The sequence below is a fragment of the Nilaparvata lugens genome, chromosome 6, assembly GCF_014356525.2.
Source record: "Nilaparvata lugens isolate BPH chromosome 6, ASM1435652v1, whole genome shotgun sequence".
Lineage (NCBI taxonomy): Eukaryota > Metazoa > Arthropoda > Insecta > Hemiptera > Delphacidae > Nilaparvata > Nilaparvata lugens.
The window spans coordinates 49,763,712-49,784,574 of record NC_052509.1 but is presented as its reverse complement, the minus strand read 5'-3'; the positions used below and the strand labels follow the sequence as shown (position 1 = coordinate 49,784,574).

The following is a 20,863-nucleotide window of genomic DNA, read 5'->3' as shown; positions in this document are numbered from 1 at the left end:
ACAAGTAGAATAGTAGCATATTAAACAGTGAACATCAGTTAAATGGTAAATATTGATATTATTTATATATACAGGAGATGCTGACAGTATGAAGTGAACTCACTAAGAAGGAATATACCTTCTAATATATACTTATACTAATAATATACCTTACTAAGGGTTAGTTGTAAAAAACTTACAATAGAATTTAACCACCGCAAATGAAGACACTGAATTAATTTGCTTCCTTCGGGGTAACAGTACGGTATTCATTCATTTATTGTATAAAACACTATAATCATAATATTATTACATTGGAGAAAAACTAGGCTGAACCTGTACTATTCTCTCCAAAAATTTTGATAAAATGAGGATAATGAGGAGGTAGAGATTGAGATAGAGGTACCACACTGTAACACAAAGGAGGTTGAGATAGGGGTTTGCCGCGTGGTTTACCTTCACCTCCTCACCATGCGGGCTCTCATAAAACTAATTTATTTGTGTTTCATTGCGGTACTTCCACCTCGTCCTTTCTCTCTACCTCCTCAATTCTTATGCGATTACCCTTGGATCACATTATTTTCAAGTGATTAGATTTCATTGGTCTTTTGTGCAACTAGTCGTTCCAATTGATTCGATTTCCTGTATTTTCAAAAGTTAACAGGAAGAAACCTTCTAAATATTGCAAATGGTTTACAACTTTACAGTCACTGCCAATTCAAAATCAAATAATCCAGGCAATTTGGCAGCAATGCAAAGTTGAAAAAGGATTGGAGTTGGGAAAGATACCAAATCATAACTTTCTAATGACAGACCGTTAGCAAACAAATGCTAAAGAGATGCTGACAATATAAAGTTAATTCACCATAGAACTTGTCTTCACCTGAAAGTAAGAGCTGCACGCCGAAAGTACAACTTTGTGAGCTTGTACATGTTTTCCCTCAGCAGCCAGCGTCACATCCACAAGGGACTCACTGCTCAGCAGGTTCGAAAACACCGAAATAAAATTTGGTTGGTGGTTGTTCCAACGCAAGCAAAACTGCTGGGCAGCCATTTTTGCTGAAAAAAAAAACAATTTGAAAATAATATACCAGCAAAATATTACTCACCTTAGAATCAATTTGGATAGTTAATTCATTAAGTAGTTAATTTTAATTAGGCTATATGTGTATACACTAGATTGACTAAATGTAGATACACATTTTCTACAAAACCTCTTGATAATTCGAGTAGCTTACATGAAAAATATTCTTCTTAGATGAAAAAATTCTTCTTCTTTGTCTAAGCCGATTAAAAATCAGCTTGATTCTTACAGTCACGGACATTTCTTTAATCATCCATTGCGTGGTGTCAAGTGCTAAAGATGTCTGGTCATCGTTACTTTGTTACTTACTTACTTGAGAAGACAGCACTAATCGCATATCACTCATTATTTATGTCACACCTAAGATGTGGCATCGTCGCATGGGGATCATCAGCACAGGGAAATCTCGAGAGAATATTAAGGATACAAAAAAGAGCAGTGCGAATCCTACTAAGAGAAAACTACATAGAACATTGTAAACCACTCTTTAAGCAGACAGGTATCCTCACAGTAATCTCAAACTACATCCTGGAATCCATCATCCTAGTGGTAAACCAAAGTCCGGCTTTAAGACGAGATAAGCACAGTTATAGAACACGCAACGTGTATGACATAAGCCTCCCCCAGCATCGACTTAAGAAGTATAGTAGATCTCCGGCCTATTCGGGGGCATACCTGTTTAACCTGCTTCCTGGCAGCATAAAATCCCTAGTGAATGACAACACCTTCATAAGAAGCCTAAAACAATACCTGATGGACAGACCATACTATAGCATTGCAGAATTCATTGATGACTACACCTTCTCACACCTTAAATAAAGGTGAACACCGACACCCCCACGATGGGACGAAAAAGACGATTCCCCGCTCAAGCAGACTGCGGAGAAGACATAAGAAATAACAATCAGAATCATATTTAAATTTTAATAAACTCTGCAAGTTCATTAAATGATAAATGTAAAAATGATAAATGTTCAATAATAAATGAACTTTATTATTTTTATATTTGATAAAGTTAATAGGTTAAAGTTTAAGTTAATAGGGCTCTGCTCAACATAGCCCTATTAACTTAAACATTTTAGGGGGTATTAATTATTAGAGTACATGAATTATTGTTTTCTTCCTGTCATGATATATAACTTGGTAGTTTTTTTATTTAGGCCTATCTGTCATAATTTATAAACATAAATTATTGTTTATAATATTCTAAGTTATAAATTTCAGAAACGTTACATGATAATAACAAGGGTTATTTATAACCTGCAAGCTATAATTAAATAAAAAGACTTTTCTAAAAACTGTGAATGTGATTGACTAATCATAATAATTCAACGACCAAGGTTATTTGATTTAGAATCAAGTTCAAGGTTATAGACTAGCTATAAATATGACAACAAAATACAAATAAAATCAGAGTACTGATAATTTCATTTCAGAAACTTCGTTTTCAATTTCAAGATATTAAATTTTTCAAGTTTTATATTTTAAAAAAATTATTTTAACATTTTTTCTGCTGTAGACCTACTGAATTTTTAGTTTACTTTCGAATAGAATGTTATTGTTTGTAATTTTTATGATAATGTGGATCTGATTCAATACTGTACCAACAAACTTATAAAGGCGTGATTTCAATAGAATAACAATATGAATAAAAAACGCAGATATTTCAGTTTAACCAGCGTAAGGATATAAATCAATAAAATAATATAATTTAATTTGTCTGTAATTAAATGCTGAAACTTCAGATTAATTTTACTGGGATGACCAAAGCTTAAAAAATTTAAATACCAAAATTAAGAAATTTTAGTCGTGAGTTATGGGACTGTTTACATCTAAATTATTTTATATTCCTATATAGCTTAATCTACCCCTGAAATGTCAACAAAGTAGTATTTGATCCTGAAATCTTATTTAAGTTATGACTACTGAGTTTGAAGTATAAAGTATTATTGCTTGGATAATGATAATAATGTAACTTACAATAAGAAAAACAAAAATGAATCAATTCAAGACAGCCTACCTTCAGTTGGTTACACTTGGACTCGGCTAAGTTGATTTCTTGATGATTATCTCAAAAAATAATAGCAATTAATCTCCAGTGACTATCACTCTTGTTTATAGAAATATTGGGTTTTGAATAATTAATCATTACATATTAGCATTACATCGTAGAAGAAAACAAATTATAATCCCAATAAAAATTTATCGGAATAACATAGGACAGTCAATATGGCCGGTCGGAGATCAACAATCATAATTTGACCTCCAATTTGTTGATAAAATAGTACTATCAGGCAAACAATAATCAAATTTAAAATTCTCAACACAAAATACACTTTAAATAAAACAAAAAAGTTACTAAATCAATATTAAATTATATTTACACTGCACAAAAATGTTCATTACTCAAGCACAACAATATTGTCTGCCTGTCAATGGACAGAGGACAGAGGAGAAAAATAGTAGATGGCCTCATCTGACATTGCGATACAGATTCGTTACAGAATAGAACTACCAGATACTAGACTACCATTTTTTGAACAATGTGCAGTCGGTGACTGAGTGGTTCACTTTAAGCTGCTGGCATTTAGCACTACTGAAGACTGGCACACTATAGTGGTCAAACGTTTCTCCGTCAAAATCTTTGACAGCTTTAGAAACTGCTCGAAACATAGAATAGACCGGGATTAAATGAAATTAATATGAACAAATTCCAATGGGATGACATTCATTTCATTTCAAATAAGCTGTAAAGTCAACTTTTCTGTTTTTTTTTGTTTATTATATGAATATGCCTACTAATTATTAGATAGCAAACAATAATTTCGGCTCTAATTTTCATACAAAACTTCAACACCATAGTAAAGGTTTCAACTTGATTCAAATCAAATCATTTATCTGCCATACAACAAATACATATTCAAAACGAATAAAAGAAAATACATAATTTTATAAACAAAAGTATAAAATAATAAAATAAAAAGTAAGCATAAATAATACCAAAATCATAATTAGATACTTTTCATTAACTGTTTTGTTCAATTTTTCATAATTTTTACTTCAGTTCTTGAACTTGAATTTTTTCTAGGGGAGAGGAATAAAACCATTTTTCCAAATATTCAGGGATGTATCTCCCCTGTTAACGGTGGAAATTAGGCTACCCCCGTTTATCATAACCGGGAAATTTTAAGGGTAGAAGAAGCTGCTGGTGCATTGTTTAAGGATATGAACTACTATGGGTGGCCATACTTGTCTTCTCAACCACATGCTTGAAACTCAATAAACTATGATCAACTCTGAAAAAATATAAGCTACATTGAATTTCTTCAAAATAATAGATGGTGAAAAATAACAAAATTGACTCACCTTAAAGTGCTATCTTTTTATTTTCATGCTATCTCAGTCCATATACACTAGACCATTCACTGTCTAGCTTATAGTTTCATAATTATCATTGTGCTATTCTCTCATCTCCTAGATATTTGTTCGACTCATACAATATAAAGAAAGCTAACTAAGTAGTTGCTGAATTGGCCACGAAATAAATGTAGGTCTCATTTCGCTGGGGGGGGGGATACATCCTCATATCCCCCCTGGATACGCCACTGACACAACAGCACAGGACAGAATTTACTCTGATGGACAGTATTAGAGGAGGCTGTGGTTTATAACTGCGCGAGGTCTACTATTCACAGAACAGTACCTCATAAAAAAATATATTGAAAGCCTAAAATATTCCCTAAACTTGGTATCTTTATCCAACAGATGCCTGGTAATCACAATTCTAGAAAACCCTTCTTATCCCCAGTCAATAAAAAGTTCAATGGGTTTTCATTTACAAAATTCATTAATAGATCATTAGCTACAGGGACGTGTTGGACATCTATGTTGCCTATGACTGAAAATATAATCGCGCGCTGCGAGGTTGCTGTCAGAGAAAACACCCGCTTTTTTTATCACGCACGCGTGATTTTCGCGTATCACGGTTGACGGAACCCGCATAACGCTGCGTGGTTCAGAGAAACCTAAGCTTAAAATTGCTAATACTTTGAAGTAATGCACATGCGCTGGATCGATCAATCGAATTTACAAAAATTGCTAATATTCTCAAGCATGAGCAACGATCAACAAGAACTTATTATGTTATGTTATTATATGTGTAGACTTGGTTAGACCGAAGTATAATACTAGTAGTTCTGTGAACAGTAACCTCGCGCAGTTTTATAAACCGCAGCCTCCTCATATACTGTCCATCAGAGTAAATTCTATCCTGTCGTGTCGTGTCGGCAAGATATCGGTGTGAAAACGGCTAATGGCTGTTCGGGTTGGTGTATCAAAAATGCTAACATCAAAAGCTAATCTCCTTCAAGACATACTGGCAACAGGACAGCCCGAGTTCAAAGCAGAGAAAATTTGAGAGCCAATACTATGGTATTTTAGTTATTAATTGCATGCGTTATTGCACGCAATCAATAGTTCATTTAATAGTGCATAAAAATTGCATTCAATGAGTCACGCAATCAATAGTCTACACAGTTGCTGATTTCTTTCCCAAGTTACATTGAGATATGCGTCATGGCATGCAATTTATTATAATCCACTCGACAGCTGATTTATGATGAATAATTCTATAGTCTGATTTTTACTCTAATATATTGGCGTACGAGGGAGGCGCCTTTTTCCTTTTATATTATCCTTGAAATTTCCAAAAACCTTGTATATAGACTACGTCGACGCGCAATTTGAAAAGGAACATCTGTCAAATTGCATGAAAATCTATTACCGCGTTTCGCCGTAAATGCGCAACATATAAACATTTAAACATAAAGAGAAATGCCAAACCGCCGACTTGAATCTTAGACCTCACTTCGCTCGGTCAATTAATAGACCTGCAGTTTTACTTATGCTAGGATCGAAATTTCAGGTGGGTTCCCAACCACGGAGACGTGATTATGCAGCTCATAATTTTCTGTTAGCTGAGCTGGCCTATGAGATCCTGCGTTTATTCATTTATTCAACGATGATTTAATCGATGATATTAATCGAACAACAGCTGTTTCTCTTCAAGTTACATTGATATATTAAATTGATTGCGTCATTGCATGCAATTTATAATCCTCTCGACAGCTGATCTATGATGAATAATATTCTAGTCTGATTTTTACTCTAATATTGGCATATGAAGGAAGCGCCTTTTTCCTTTTATATTATCCTTGAAATGCAAAATTTCCAAAAGCCTTGTATATACGTCGACCCGCAATTTAAAAAGGAACATACCTGTCAAATTTCATGAAAATCTATTACCGCGTTTCGCCGTAAATGCGAAGGAACATAATTATAAACATAAAGAGAAATGCAAAACCGTCGACTTAAATCTTAGACCTCACTTTGCTCGGTCAATTATGTTCCTATATATTTTTATTATATATTATTTACTACATCTATATAGGCCTATTGCTACACAGAATATACAAGCACACTATATTCAAATTGCTATACAGTCGAGCCTCTCTATAACAAGCCACCACTTAATAAATTCTTCTAAGCAACAAATATTTTTACCTTGTCCCATGACATTTCAGAATTTTGGCTGCTTATTTTTTTCTATAACGAATTTTGGACCTCTCAACTACAAAGTTATCTCTCTTCACTTCAACATACAAGATGTAGTGTGTATAAGAAGCCAACAGTCAGAATTGTTTAGTTTCAGCAGAAAGGTCAATAAACTAAAAATAATGACAAGTTCAGGTAGGGAGAAGATAGGATGGTAAACAGTGAATAGAGTTTGAAACACATGTCGGAAATTGAATGCAAGTTACTGGAAATAGAATTTCAAAAACCTGTCATTCGTAGAACGGCAGGTAGACAGGACTTTCCCATCCTTCTGCTTTTGTCACACATTTCAATTCTTAGAGCTGATGATGATGATGAGTTCTATAAGTTTTCAAAATTATCAGGCGAGGATTACAACTAAAAATAGTGTAGACTACCAGACATTTTCGACTGTTTGAATAGAGATGTGAGTCGTTTATTAAACGTGATGTTTTACTCAAATGCAAAATTTTTATGTCAAAAACAAATGCCATAATGGAGATAGAAAGGTACAAAACAGAAGAGAAAGGGCTTATATATATATCTGTACATTCACATTACATTAGACATAAGGATGATATAACTAGATCTACAGTTAGATTGACTAAAACTCTGAAGAGTCATAAGTACCTACAAATTTGCATGTCTAATTTACTACCAGATAATGTTAAGCAGTTACCATTGAAAACGTTTTGTATTGCTGTTGATGAATGGCTCAAGTCTAAAGCTTTTTATTCTGTTAATGAGTACCTGGAATAACTCAATGTGTATGAGTAAATTTTATCGTTTGTATGGTCTATCTTGTGATATTTTACCTTTTACTGACAGAGCCTATTTTTCATGATTTTTTTCCTTAGTTTATTGTTAAAGTTAGCATATCATTCTATTTATGTATTTTATTATTAAATTTGTAGGCACCTGCTGTAAAATCTTTTAGGTTTAGTGAAACCAATTTTGTAATGCATTTTTCTGCATTTTTTAATGCAGTTTTCATAATAATATTGTAAAAAATATATACCATCGTTTCTTATCTCTTTTAAAATAGAAATGAAGTATCTTTTTGATATTTGATATTATTTTGATGAGATAGCAGTGCACCCGTTCTTGTTAGGGAGGACTGAAAAGTAGGGAACAATTATCAAAGTTTTTAATATTATTATATACCAGTACAAATGTTTATCAAAGTACTACATTATATCAGGAAAAACTACATGACAAATATTTTAATAGGATATTAAAAGATAAGTAAAGGAGGCTTTCCTTTTAAATGTTAAGGTTACTTATAAAAAGTTGGATAATAATAATTATCATTGATAATAATTCTTTATTCCAAAAGAATATTGAATAGCAATTTTGGGAAACATTCATACAAATTTGGAATAATATTCTATTCATACAATATAATGTCGGCAAGTCTAGGTATTCTAAATTATCATAAATTATTGTACCAGGTTATCACTGATGTTGTGTTGTAGGTTGTATTTACTTTAACATTACAGGAGTAATAAATAACACAAGTTGGTTAACGAGTAAACAAGTTGAACAAAATGTATCTAAAAATGGATTGGTTTTTGGAATAAAGATATCATCTGAACAAGTACATTTTGTAAATTCTATCTATTAATACCAATAACAACTCATAGTCCAGTCAAATGGTCGTTTTTCAGGAAACAGCCCCGAAATAAGTTTTTTCGACGGTTCTATAAATGTATTTTGGGGCATTGAATTCTAATCTGAAATTTGCTAACACACCAGAGGGCGACTTAACCACCAAAATTTTGGACTTTTTTCAAGTTCTCCATTTAATCTCGAGAACCTTGAATTTTACGATAAAAAGCATTCTCTATACGATATTAAAGATGATAAAATTTCCAATGAATTGAGTGATCGCACAGGACTAATTTTTGGATTTTTTATCTAAAGTGTTCCACAAGATACGCATCTTTGAATGTGCGAGAAATTTGTGATATTTCCTCCATTTTCACAGTCTCGCATAAGCAACGTTGCGTATCTTGTGGAAAACTTCAGATAAAAAATAAAAAAATCTGGTGTGGCGCACTCACACAACTTTCCTTGCCGTTATGAAAATTGATCACCTGACGCTAGTGCAAACGCGCATCTCAAGTCAAAGATCTGAGCCAGCTGGTGACAGTTCAATAACGCTGGATACACACGAGATCTGCTATCTCATCATATTTAATAGAATCAACAGTTGCCAAAAGTTTGCAATTGAATAATTACATTTTCTCAAATTTCAAGCTTATTTTCAATTTAAGGTGAAAATGTTACTGGACATTAATTGAAGAGATTTCCATGCTCAATTTTTTCCACTCGAAATTTTTCGTTTAAATTATATCTGAGACCTGATAATTGGAAATCTAAAATCGAACTTTGCATAGATGGGGCGGAGCTCCTGAAATTTTTACAGATATGGGACTTGTGGCAGTTGACGATATAGCTTATCAATGACTATTTTAGGTATGAATTTGATCAAAATCGTTGGAGCCATTTTAAAGAAAATCGCAAAAAACCCTGTTTTTGACAACATTTTCGCCATTTTAGCCGCCATCTTGAATCGCATTTGATCGAAATTGTTCGTGTCGGATCCTTATAGTGTAAGGACCTTAAGTTCCAAATTTCAAGTCATTCCGTTGATTGGGAGATGAGATATCGTGTACACAGACGCACATACACTCATACATACACACACACACACACACATACAGACCAATACCAAAAAACCACTTTTTCGGACTCAGGGGACCTTAAAACGTATAGAAATTGGGGTACCTTAATTTTTTTCGGAAAACAATACTTTCCTTACCTATGGTAATAGGGCAAGGAAAGTAACAAGGAAAGTAAAAAGTAGTCGAGGTTGTAATGAATTTTCTCCTCTTTTCACTCCCATGAATTATACTTCTGTTACAGCCGTTACTCCGTTCAAAAGTTACAGCCAATTGAATGATGATTTTTATTTTCTAATTTTTCTTGCGATTTTACTGTTTAAAGAGTCTCTAAAACGAGTAAAATACATGATAGAAACTTGCGATTGGTCTCAAATGAGAGAAAATTTCATGCTCTATAAGCATAGTTGCCTTAAATTGATCTTGCATTACTGTTTATTATCGAAAAACTCGAAACTGTGAAAATGAGAAAAATATTGCAAATTTCTTGATTTTTTGAAACAAACGTATCTTACTTCACGATTATATTTTTACAAAAATCATTCCCCTACATAAAAGAGTAGATTCTTTTCTTCAAATCAAGACCAAGTATCATTTTGAGTTACCGAGACACACAGTTTTGAATATAGAAATTAGTCATTTTTCTATGCATTGAAAAATATGGACTAAAATACACTAAAGGAGAAATTTTCTATTTTTTCAACAAATTTTAGTGACATGATAAATGATTTTTAACCGCCTTGACGAGCTGATATGAACAAGCTGTATGAGGAGATGTGATTATTCAGTCATTTGAAGTTTTGATCCTCGACGTAACCTTATGCATGCCCCCCACTAGGAAATACTGAAATCATGATCATGAAATACTGAAATAACATCATGAAACGCCCTCGAAATTGGAATAATTACATTAGATTAAAATGTGCATTACAATTTAACTTATCATTGGCTTTTAAGAAAATTAGGTTGCAACAGCGAGGAAACTCAAACACAGAACCATTCAAAATTAAAATTAAGCAAAGGAGATCAGAATAATAGTGGATGATGAAGTAATAATTTATTTTTGTCAAAGATTTACCTTTAAACTCATAGGCTTAAAATTACTAAAATTCCTGCATACAAAATATTATCAATTGTATTTTTTATGCTTGATCAAATACACAGCTGCAAGATCAATAAAAAGTGGTTCAACTGATGAGAGCACAGCAGTTATTTCAAGTCCTTTGACATTTGCAATTGTTAAAAATTTTCTTATAATATATGCTTTGAATTAATTGCTTTTTAGGAAGTCTCCAAACAATAGAGAAAACCTCTTATGATAGTATCATTCGAGTTCATAGAGACATTGCAGTCAACCAACCAAGGGAAAACAAGATTACTCGCGATATCAAAAAGGCGATTCGTCGTTTAATCAACGGAGAAATAAGAATTACACACTTTCTGAGCGCAGTGGCTCATGGTGTCGAAAACATTGTCAATAGGCCACTGCCTCAGAATGAGTGGTTCCTTCTTGATATTGCTGGAGAGGATGAAGTGATGTGAGAAGGTAAGTGTCAGATTGGCGAGATAACCATTACAATCAATGGTCGACAGCCAAAAAGTTACATATTACTTGTACCTTGATTTTAGTATGTGGAAATTATCATTTATATTAAAGCGACAGAGTAATTTTTCATTTCAAATGGGATAACCAATGAATCCTAATGTAATATTATTCTTGTGAAATAAATATTTAGCTGTATCCATAATTTTTACCAACTCTGCACTAGTGACACCCTGGGTTGGAGAACTCACTCATGAACTGTTGTATTGTAATTTTTGAAACCCGCAAATTTTTATTATACAGAGTTGATTAAAATTATGAAAACAGCTAAATATTTCTTTTACAAGAATTATTTGAAAGGAGGTTTCATTGGGGATCCTATTTGAAATGAAAAATTACTCTTTCGCTTTAACATCTTTGTCCCTCATATGAATCGAAATTCATTTTTTTTAATGAGAAGATGGTCATGTGATACATGATTTCAATACAGAGTTCCAAGAGAAAATCGCACATTGATATCTCAACCCGTATCAGTTTGTTGATGTAAAAGTTGCAAATTAGCCAGCTGAAATCATGTGTCAGCCCATGAAGGACTGTCTGTGTGACAGCTCCCAAATAGCCTCAGCTGATGTTATGAATGAATGAATGGAAAAACTGTAGTAATTGCATGCAATGAATTCTTCAACTGGCTTAATGATAAATCACAACAAATGTTTTTCTTGAGCAATTTCAATGTTATTTGTTATATCCTGAAAAAGGACGAAGGAGTCGGTAAATTTTGTTGGCCAACGAGCTTGAGCTGTAAAAAGAGTCGAAGAATATGTGTTCGAAATTTGAAGTTGATTGATCAAATCTTTCAAAAGTTATTGTTGAACATACACACGACGGACAACGACTTTGGCCTTGAGTTGAAAGTAAAAACTCGCTAATGCTCGATTAAATATTTTTTATGGATTCTATATGCATTTTCTAAATGCATTTTTATTGATTTGTATCACAGCCTACTATAGATTATCTAAAGTAAGCCATGTTTGAATGCATTTTCTATATGCATTTTAGTTTGATGTTACTATGATTATATAAATGTCCTAAATATTTATTGATAATCTACAGATGTGGTTCAATCAGTTTAAACATGTGATGATAAGATGTTAGGAACTCCTGACTCATAAACTAGGTAATATTACTGTTTTCATTCAAATAACTGATTTAAAAAAAATAATTTTCATCTTTTCAGGTTGTCCGTATCTCCAGAAGAGGTTGTAAATATTAGGTGGATAGGAAATATTATTAGGATAGATCTGTAAATATTATAATGTATTAATATATAAATAAATAAATTGCAACTTGAAAATTATGTAGAATATCAAGACTTTTTATTTCTATCATTAAAAAAAACACCTTGTGTGACTAATTTGTTTCAAATTTTCGATGTAGTGTTTTTTCCTCACATGAAAAATCACTGTTGTTGGGTCTAGTCCAACAAGGAAAGTTCAGACTTGATCATTGTTGAAGCATTGTCCAGATGCTGCATTACAGATCTGACTCGACTAAAATTATAAAAATTATAATGTACAGCAGACAGCATTGGAATATTCAAGAAATATAATATTGAGAGTCATAAGAAAATATAATTGGACTAATGTGAATAATAGTGCTTACTATTAAATTGATAAAATCTATCACTTTATTTTTTAATTACAACACAATATAATACAACTTGGATAAAATATAAAAATAAAAAATATAAATGAATGTTTAAATATAGATAGAAATACAAATCTCAGAACCCTTTTAAATTATTTTATCACAACTTAATTCGGACATTAATGCCATTTTCAAGTTTGAAAATGAATCGGAATGCTTCAGACTTGAAAATGGCATTTAATGTCCAAATCATGTAGTGATAAAATAATTTAAAAGGGTACTGAGATTTGTATTTCTATTTATATTACAAAAAGCCCTAAAGAAAAAGAGAAATAAGTGTTTATATGTGATTGAGAAACTACTAGACAAATAATTATTATGAAAGTTTGGGAATATGTTGTGTGAATAAGTCTCAAGTCTAGTAACACACACATCAATTTTTGAACTTACGATTTTATGCAATCCTAATAAATTTGATTAAATTGAACAAAATTTGACAAACATATATTATGATGTGATCATGAGTTTGTCAAGCTCCTGGTAGAGTTTATAAGGACGGCAAAAAATTGTTCATTCAAAAATTGATGTGTGTGTAGTTAGACTTTGGACGTTCGATAAAAATTAGTTAGAATTTTTATTGTACAACCAAAACTTGAAGTAGCTTTTAGACACATCGATTTTATATCGTGGACGTGCATTTTCAATGATTTCCTCCAGCTGCTTGCCAGTAGTAACATATTGCCATTTAAAAGCCAAAACATAGCCTCCCACATATTTTCTCTTACCTTTGAACCAAATAAAATAGAATTTATTAGGTCATGTTTATTTATGACTAGACTGCCTGTTTATCAGCCTGCAATGTAAACGCAATGCTGTGACAACGTCCCATGTTCATGAACATCACAATGTCCTACTTTTGTTTCTGTTTGTCTGGTAGGAATAGGCACTCGAAGATGAGAGATACTCCCTAAAGTAGGAACTTTGAATTTTACCCATTGAATAGTCAATATTGTAAATAAGGATATTTATTTAAAATAACTCTTATTCTTTTGAAATACAAAAGTTTTTTAAGTTGCCTGATTTGAAAAAAATGTCGTAATTAGTTTGCGTTTTATTTTTGGTTCAAAATTTTTCTTAATAACTCAATATTTTCAAGTTCTGAGAGTTTATTGAATGTCATCATTCTATTATATTCGGTTTTTAATCAAATCAAATTCAAAATTTTTAGTTTTATTTCTGGATTGAAAAAAGGACTCAAATCAATTCAAGAAGATAGCATAACCTATCATTCTTATTCATTCATAACTCTACCTTCATTGTATTATCATTCATCCCATCATCATCACCTAGGCTTAAAATACTTCTAGAAAGTCGCCTTTGTAAAATAATAAATAAATTAACAGGATTGGCTCGTCAAGTGCTTCAAAGGCCTAGAAATCTTTCTAGTTTGATCATCGTATGACTTGTTTATCAATAATCACCTCGGTCGGTTCTTCTAAAGTTGCGTTTATACCAAAGTTATTAACAAAATGTTTATTTTTCCGTCCTTATAGATTCTATTACATTAAACGGATCTTGACAAACACATAAGCACATCATTTGTATGATAAGTTACAGTATGTTCAATCTAATAGAATCTATAAGGAAGGCAAAAAATTGTTCATTCAAAAATTGATGTGTGTGTAGTTAGACTTTGGACGTTCGATAAAAATTAGTTAGAATTTTTATTGTACAACCAAAACTTGAAGTAGCTTTTAGACACATCGATTTTATATCGTGGACGTGCATTTTCAATGATTTCCTCCAGCTGCTTGCCAGTAGTAACATATTGCCATTTAAAAGCCAAAACATAGCCTCCCACATATTTTCTCTTACCTTTGAACCAAATAAAATAGAATTTATTAGGTCATGTTTATTTATGACTAGACTGCCTGTTTATCAGCCTGCAATGTAAACGCAATGCTGTGACAACGTCCCATGTTCATGAACATCACAATGTCCTACTTTTGTTTCTGTTTGTCTGGTAGGAATAGGCACTCGAAGATGAGAGATACTCCCTAAAGTAGGAACTTTGAATTTTACCCATTGAATAGTCAATATTGTAAATAAGGATATTTATTTAAAATAACTCTTATTCTTTTGAAATACAAAAGTTTTTTAAGTTGCCTGATTTGAAAAAAATGTCGTAATTAGTTTGCGTTTTATTTTTGGTTCAAAATTTTTCTTAATAACTCAATATTTTCAAGTTCTGAGAGTTTATTGAATGTCATCATTCTATTATATTCGGTTTTTAATCAAATCAAATTCAAAATTTTTAGTTTTATTTCTGGATTGAAAAAAGGACTCAAATCAATTCAAGAAGATAGCATAACCTATCATTCTTATTCATTCATAACTCTACCTTCATTGTATTATCATTCATCCCATCATCATCACCTAGGCTTAAAATACTTCTAGAAAGTCGCCTTTGTAAAATAATAAATAAATTAACAGGATTGGCTCGTCAAGTGCTTCAAAGGCCTAGAAATCTTTCTAGTTTGATCATCGTATGACTTGTTTATCAATAATCACCTCGGTCGGTTCTTCTAAAGTTGCGTTTATACCAAAGTTATTAACAAAATGTTTATTTTTCCGTCCTTATAGATTCTATTACATTAAACGGATCTTGACAAACACATAAGCACATCATTTGTATGATAAGTTACAGTATGTTCAATCTAATAGAATCTATAAGGAAGGAAAAATAAAAATTTTGTTAATAACTTTGGTGTAGACGCATCTTTAGCTAGGCACTGAAAAGCCTTCCAACGAATACCACCAAATAGTAGCAAAGCTGCCTTAAATATTACTAACAATATTTATGATATGAATTATGGAATTATCTGATACTTTCATTAAACATAGGATGTCTAATCTGGCAAGTCGAGCAGTTTATTCAGAACCAGTTATTGCAGATTCGGCTCATAGTTTCCAATACGTATGATTGACTCTTATTGGTAGAAATACTGTATATTTAACTTTGAATATAATATTTTTACCCTTTTGAAAATGAATATTTCTACAAATTTTGAATTTTATTTGGGAAGCTTTCAATTGTAATTAAGAATTGTGAATTGTAATTGAGAAATAGTAAGATGTAAGTTACATGGGAAGTTGTTAATTGAAGATTAGAAAATATTCCACTTGTCCAACGTCACATTCCATACTTGCATTCTTTGCATGAATTTTAATTCAGATTTAATTTTAATAAGATCAACTGGATTTTCAACAGAAATTTCTGACTAACATATCTCATTACCGTATCTCAAATTGAATTCATACTTTCTCAAATACAATTCACTATTCTTAATATTACATGTTGTGATAACTTCTAAAATACGAATGTCTATTCTCAATTATTAGGCTACAATTGATACTTTCTTGAATCAAGTTTGAAAAGGTACCTATAGATTATCTCAAGTCTGGTAGCCTATAGGTAATACCTACACATTTATAATCAATTCAACCAGATTTTAGCGAATACTTAGCCGTGATAAAAAATAGCCATTTAATAACAATAATAATGCTTTTATTAAATCAAGAGCTTTTACAAACACAATTTTGTAATAATTTTGAGTCAATACAATATAAAATACCTTTAAATAATAACTTTTCCACTGAGTAAACTGAATTCCATTCAATCACAACAATGTATGAAAAAGGATTGTCTGTTTCATTGTTAAATCATGACTAAGTGCCAAGAGCCGGTTAAATTTTAATTGTGATTAATTCCAGGAGAGCCAATCAGACAAACCGTATTATAAAAAATGCCTTCTCTGATTGGTTCTTGTGAAATTAATCACGGTTAAAATTTAGCCGGCTTCTGTGCAACTGACATTAATTAGAAGTTATTATTAATATAAAATATATCAATCGAATATGAGAAAAATAACATTGATTTAGAAAAAATCATCAGTCTGTAATAATTATTTTAGTAAAAATAGAATTGCTATCACCCGATTTCATTCTTTAGCCTACCTATTTTTCCATTTTTTTTAAATAATGCAATGTTTCCAAATACCGGTGACATAGCCTATTAAAATTACGCCAAAGATAAGGCTAAAATCAGCGTTTTGAAGTGCATTATCGTATTTCGAAAATTACACAAGGTACATCTAATTGAAATTTTGTAAAGTTTATAACAAGATAAGCAATGCAATTATTACTGATAAAAATGTACTAGAATAATAATGTATTAAGAAAGTAAAACCGGTGATTAGGTTAGTGATTAGTTTCCATAATAGGCCTACATTTTTTATTCACAATAAATTATTTCAAGCTGCCGTACTACTAACAAAGAATTTACTTTATTATTGTAGCTACAATACATACGGCCTATCTAAATAAAAACTGTTGATTGAAATAGTCTTCTACATAATTTATTTTAGACCTTAATACAAATAAATGTAAAAATGATTCAAACTTTTCTATTAGCTAGCTCTACGTAACGTATTGTTTTAAATTATATTCATATAGGTATTTTAAGTTTTAAATCAGTTACCTTTGATTTGTAACTTGAAGTGAGTTCTAATAATAATAAATAATTATAAAATGTATAACGCACTGTAAAGTGTAAGCATGTAAGCACTAAGCAGTGTTAACATAAACATAACCTTTAAACCGTGAAGTGTAAAGTTTATACAGAGTGGAAACGTGGAACGATCCTATCGTTCAAGTCCACTCAAGTTTATTTTTGTCTACATTTTTGACTGTCGACCAGCTCTCCAGTTGAACAACTTATACCCACCCGCTGATGACAGTCCGACTGTTCTTATGACGTCATAAGGACGGTCAGTTTACAGAACTGTCACTTTGCAGGACGGTCAGTTTGCAAGACGGTCAGTTTGTAGGACGGTCAATTTGCAGGTCGGTCAGTTTTTAGGTCGGTCAGATGGTATACACCCGAGGATGGAGACAATTAACAGAGGACCGAGAAGCGTGGAGAGCTGTAGTGGAGGCGGCCAAAGCTCATATTGGGCTGTAGTGCTGATAAAAAGAAATTGTTAAGTTTATCTAGTGTCAACTTGAATTGAGAGGAACTGAACCCTCTGATCTGAAGCATACAATCAATAAAATAATAAATCAATGCATCTTGAACAGTACGGTAATTGATATTTTTTATAAAATTTAAACAAAGCTATCTTTTGTATATGATTTTTAATTTAAAAAAATTTCATCAGAGGTTGTTCACATATTGAGCCAGGTGAATAAAAACAAGTATAATAGATAGGATTAAATGCTTCCATGGCAAGAAGAGATCAATTTGAGATCCCTACTGGGGTCTAATACAAAACACATAATACAAATCATACAGTCTTGGGCAGAGGGGCAGAGCTAGCTCAGTGGCCTCACAGAATAAGTGAAGCTAATTGGTTCCACTCTAGATAACAGACTTAGCTGGACTGGTCACATCACATCAACAATAATGCTTGAATCTCTAGGGTAATAGCTTGGGGTAATATTTCTGGTCAGACAACTAAAGCATTCAATGGATGTATACTTTGATATGTTCCATAGCCATATGTATTATGGTCTTCAGTTGTGAGAACTTGAGCCTGCCTGTAGAAAAGTATTACTCCTGTAGAAAAAAAGCACTTAGACTCGGCAGATTACCACTGGAGCCTGGAACACTGCAGTTCCATCTTTATGGGGCTGGAAATATTCAACGTGTTCAAACAATATATTTATATTGCTTTTCTTATTGCATGCAAGATATAACCATCACTTGCTGACAAGAGGTGACCTACAACACACGGGGAAAAGTGAAAACGGTGCTAGCACTGAGGATTTACATTATACAACGCTCTACCTGATGAAGTGAGGAGTCTATAGACAACAGGTGCTTTAGGACAAGAAGTGGTTAATGATGTCACCATTCTACACTGTAGAATATTTTGAAGCCAGCAGAACCTGTAATGCTGATGACAAATTTGATGCTTTTACAGGCAAGTGCATATTGATAAAAGTCGTAAAATTATCTATTTAAAGATGCTTCATATAGGCCTACAGATGGAAATAAATTGGAAGTTCCTTTTGTTCAAATACAAATTAATGAATTATTATTATTAAACGAAAATCCAAATTAAATGCTGTAAATTAGTCACGCGGAAGACTGACTTGTTGTTTATTAAACAAATAATTTCCGTGCTGACAAATAATTTTTGTATAGTAGCACTCATCGAATTTCCATCTAGCTGTTTACCCTGTTGTCAATATTTTTGGCATCTATCTATATATAAAAGCGAAATGGCACTCACTCACTCGCAGAACTAAAAATCTACCGAACTAAAAACGTTCAAATTTGGTAGGTATGTTCAGTTGGCCCTTTAGAGGCGCACTAAGAAATCTTTTGGCAATATTTCAACTCTAAGGGTGGTTTTCAAGGGTTTAAAGTTCGTCTTTTAGCATGTATATTCTTCTTATTCTCTTAATTATATTTGAAAAAAGGCCATACCATATGTTAATATAGAACTATAATCTAGAGAGAGTACCTCTTCGAAACAGTTGTTAACTGGTAACTATTTTGAAAATTTTGTCAGGTTGGCATTACGTTGAGTTGACTTTGTTAGATTGGCACCAAGTTGAAGATTGAAATGCATTTATCGCGGAAAAATTGATTGGGCACTGCTACTTTAATCAGAGCTATTCCTGGGAATATTATATTACTAGCCGTCAGGCTCGCTTTGTTCGCCATATCCGTTTAGCCAGACGTTTAGTCTGGACCCCCGACTGGATCGTCCTAACATATGATAAAAATGCTCAAATTAAAAATGCAGGCGAGCGAAGCGAGCCTGCTGATCTCATTCTTGGACGATCCAGTCGGGGGTCCAGGGGGCGGAGCCCCCTTGCCAGACGGATATGGCGAGGGAAGCGAGTCTGACGGCTAGTAACTCATATATGTCATCCCCCATGACCATGACCAAGTCAGGTCCACATCCAGAAACAAGCTATCCAGATCTCTGCTCATTACTAATGAGAGAGGTATGAAGTAAGTATTATGGTTTCTAAAAAAAATTATCATTATCTCTTCATTTATTTTCGAAAAAAAACTGGAAAAGGCTGTTTCTTTTAATTCATGCTTAAACCCCTTTCAATGCATCTAGGTAATTCCTGTTGCTGACGACCAACTAGGATGATCAACACAGATTCCAGATGAAATAGATAAAGAAATAATTTCTTTAAAAAAATCTGCATAGGCTACCGTAGGTAGACATTTTTTCAGCTAACACTTTTCTTAAATAATAATTACTTTCATACTTTTAATACTTCTTCTCAATTATATTACATTCTGAATTGTTCAGTACCTAATAAGGCAAGTAGCCGACCACCAACAGGTGGTTTCATGGAAAACCAACTGGTCAAATGCAAGGAACATTGTTATCAGGTGTACCAGGAAATTTATCTGAGATGAGAACGGTACCAGGTTATAGAACACAAAATTACAGCCAGAGGTATTTTGAAACATGGATTTAAATAGTAAATATCAGAAGATATAGATGACTAAAAACAAAAAAATTCCTCTAAATTTTCAGATTCATCCGAAAATTTGAATCGTTTGCGAAATAATGTAAGTCGTCAGCACTTAATAATATTGAGAGCCCCAATTTTTTTTATTTTATTCAAATTCAAAATTCTGTTACCAATCTAAAAAAAGCGAGAGTTGATGCTTCTGTCTGAAGACTCAATTTGGCGAAAATAACAGAAAAGTGAAGAAGGTCAACTTTCAGTACGGTATTTAAGTTGTCCAATACTCCAGTATCATTGCAGGAAAAAATCAGCGTGATCAGAGTTTCTCCAGCAAAAAATATGTGGCCATTTTCATTTACATTTTTTCAAAAACAATTCAAATTTTCGGATAGATCTAAAAATTTAGAGGAATTTTAGTTTTTAATCAACTATATCTTCTGATATTTACTATTTAAATCCATATTTCAAAATCCCTCTTGTCGTAATTTTGTGTTCTGTAACCTGATACCGTTCTTATCTCAGATAAATTTCCTGGTACACCTGATAGCAATGTTCCTTGCATTTGACCAGTTGGTTTTCCATGAAACCACCTGTTGGTGGTCGGCTACTTGCCTTTAAACATTGCTAAGTAGTCTGTCAACTGGACAGGCTGAGTTGAAATTGTGCTTTTAGAATTAAGCTTGTTTTTTTGTCCTTTAAAATTATTTCTTTAATATGTGAATATTTCCTATTTTAATGATAATAATGTGAATATTTCCTCTATGTTTGGTTTTGAAGTATCTAAATTTAAAAATCCACTTTGTGAAAATAATTAAGGGCTGAAAATTT

The 20,863-nt window shown here is 32.4% G+C and overlaps 1 protein-coding gene and 1 long non-coding RNA gene across 3 annotated transcripts in view; one reads left to right on the top strand and one right to left on the bottom strand.

Moving 5' to 3' along the window:
- The window catches only part of LOC111050487 (protein bric-a-brac 2), a 28,667-nt gene extending 25,145 nt beyond the window's left edge, over window positions 1-3,522 (bottom strand). For both annotated transcript variants that reach the window (XM_022336825.2, XM_039431077.1), the window contains exons 1-2: window positions 3,084-3,522; window positions 863-1,038 (exon numbers count right to left, since the gene is read on the bottom strand). In XM_022336825.2, coding sequence (XP_022192517.2) covers window positions 863-1,033 — 171 coding nt within the window. In that variant the 5' untranslated portion in view covers window positions 1,034-1,038; window positions 3,084-3,522. The remainder of the gene's footprint in view (window positions 1-862; window positions 1,039-3,083) is intronic.
- Window positions 3,523-10,360: 6,838 nt separating this feature from the next.
- On the top strand, window positions 10,361-12,248 carry LOC120351961. Its single transcript, XR_005571664.1, has 2 exons — window positions 10,361-10,885; window positions 12,120-12,248. It is a non-coding gene; the product is annotated as an uncharacterized LOC120351961 (long non-coding RNA).
- The last annotated feature ends 8,615 nt before the right edge of the window (window positions 12,249-20,863 follow it).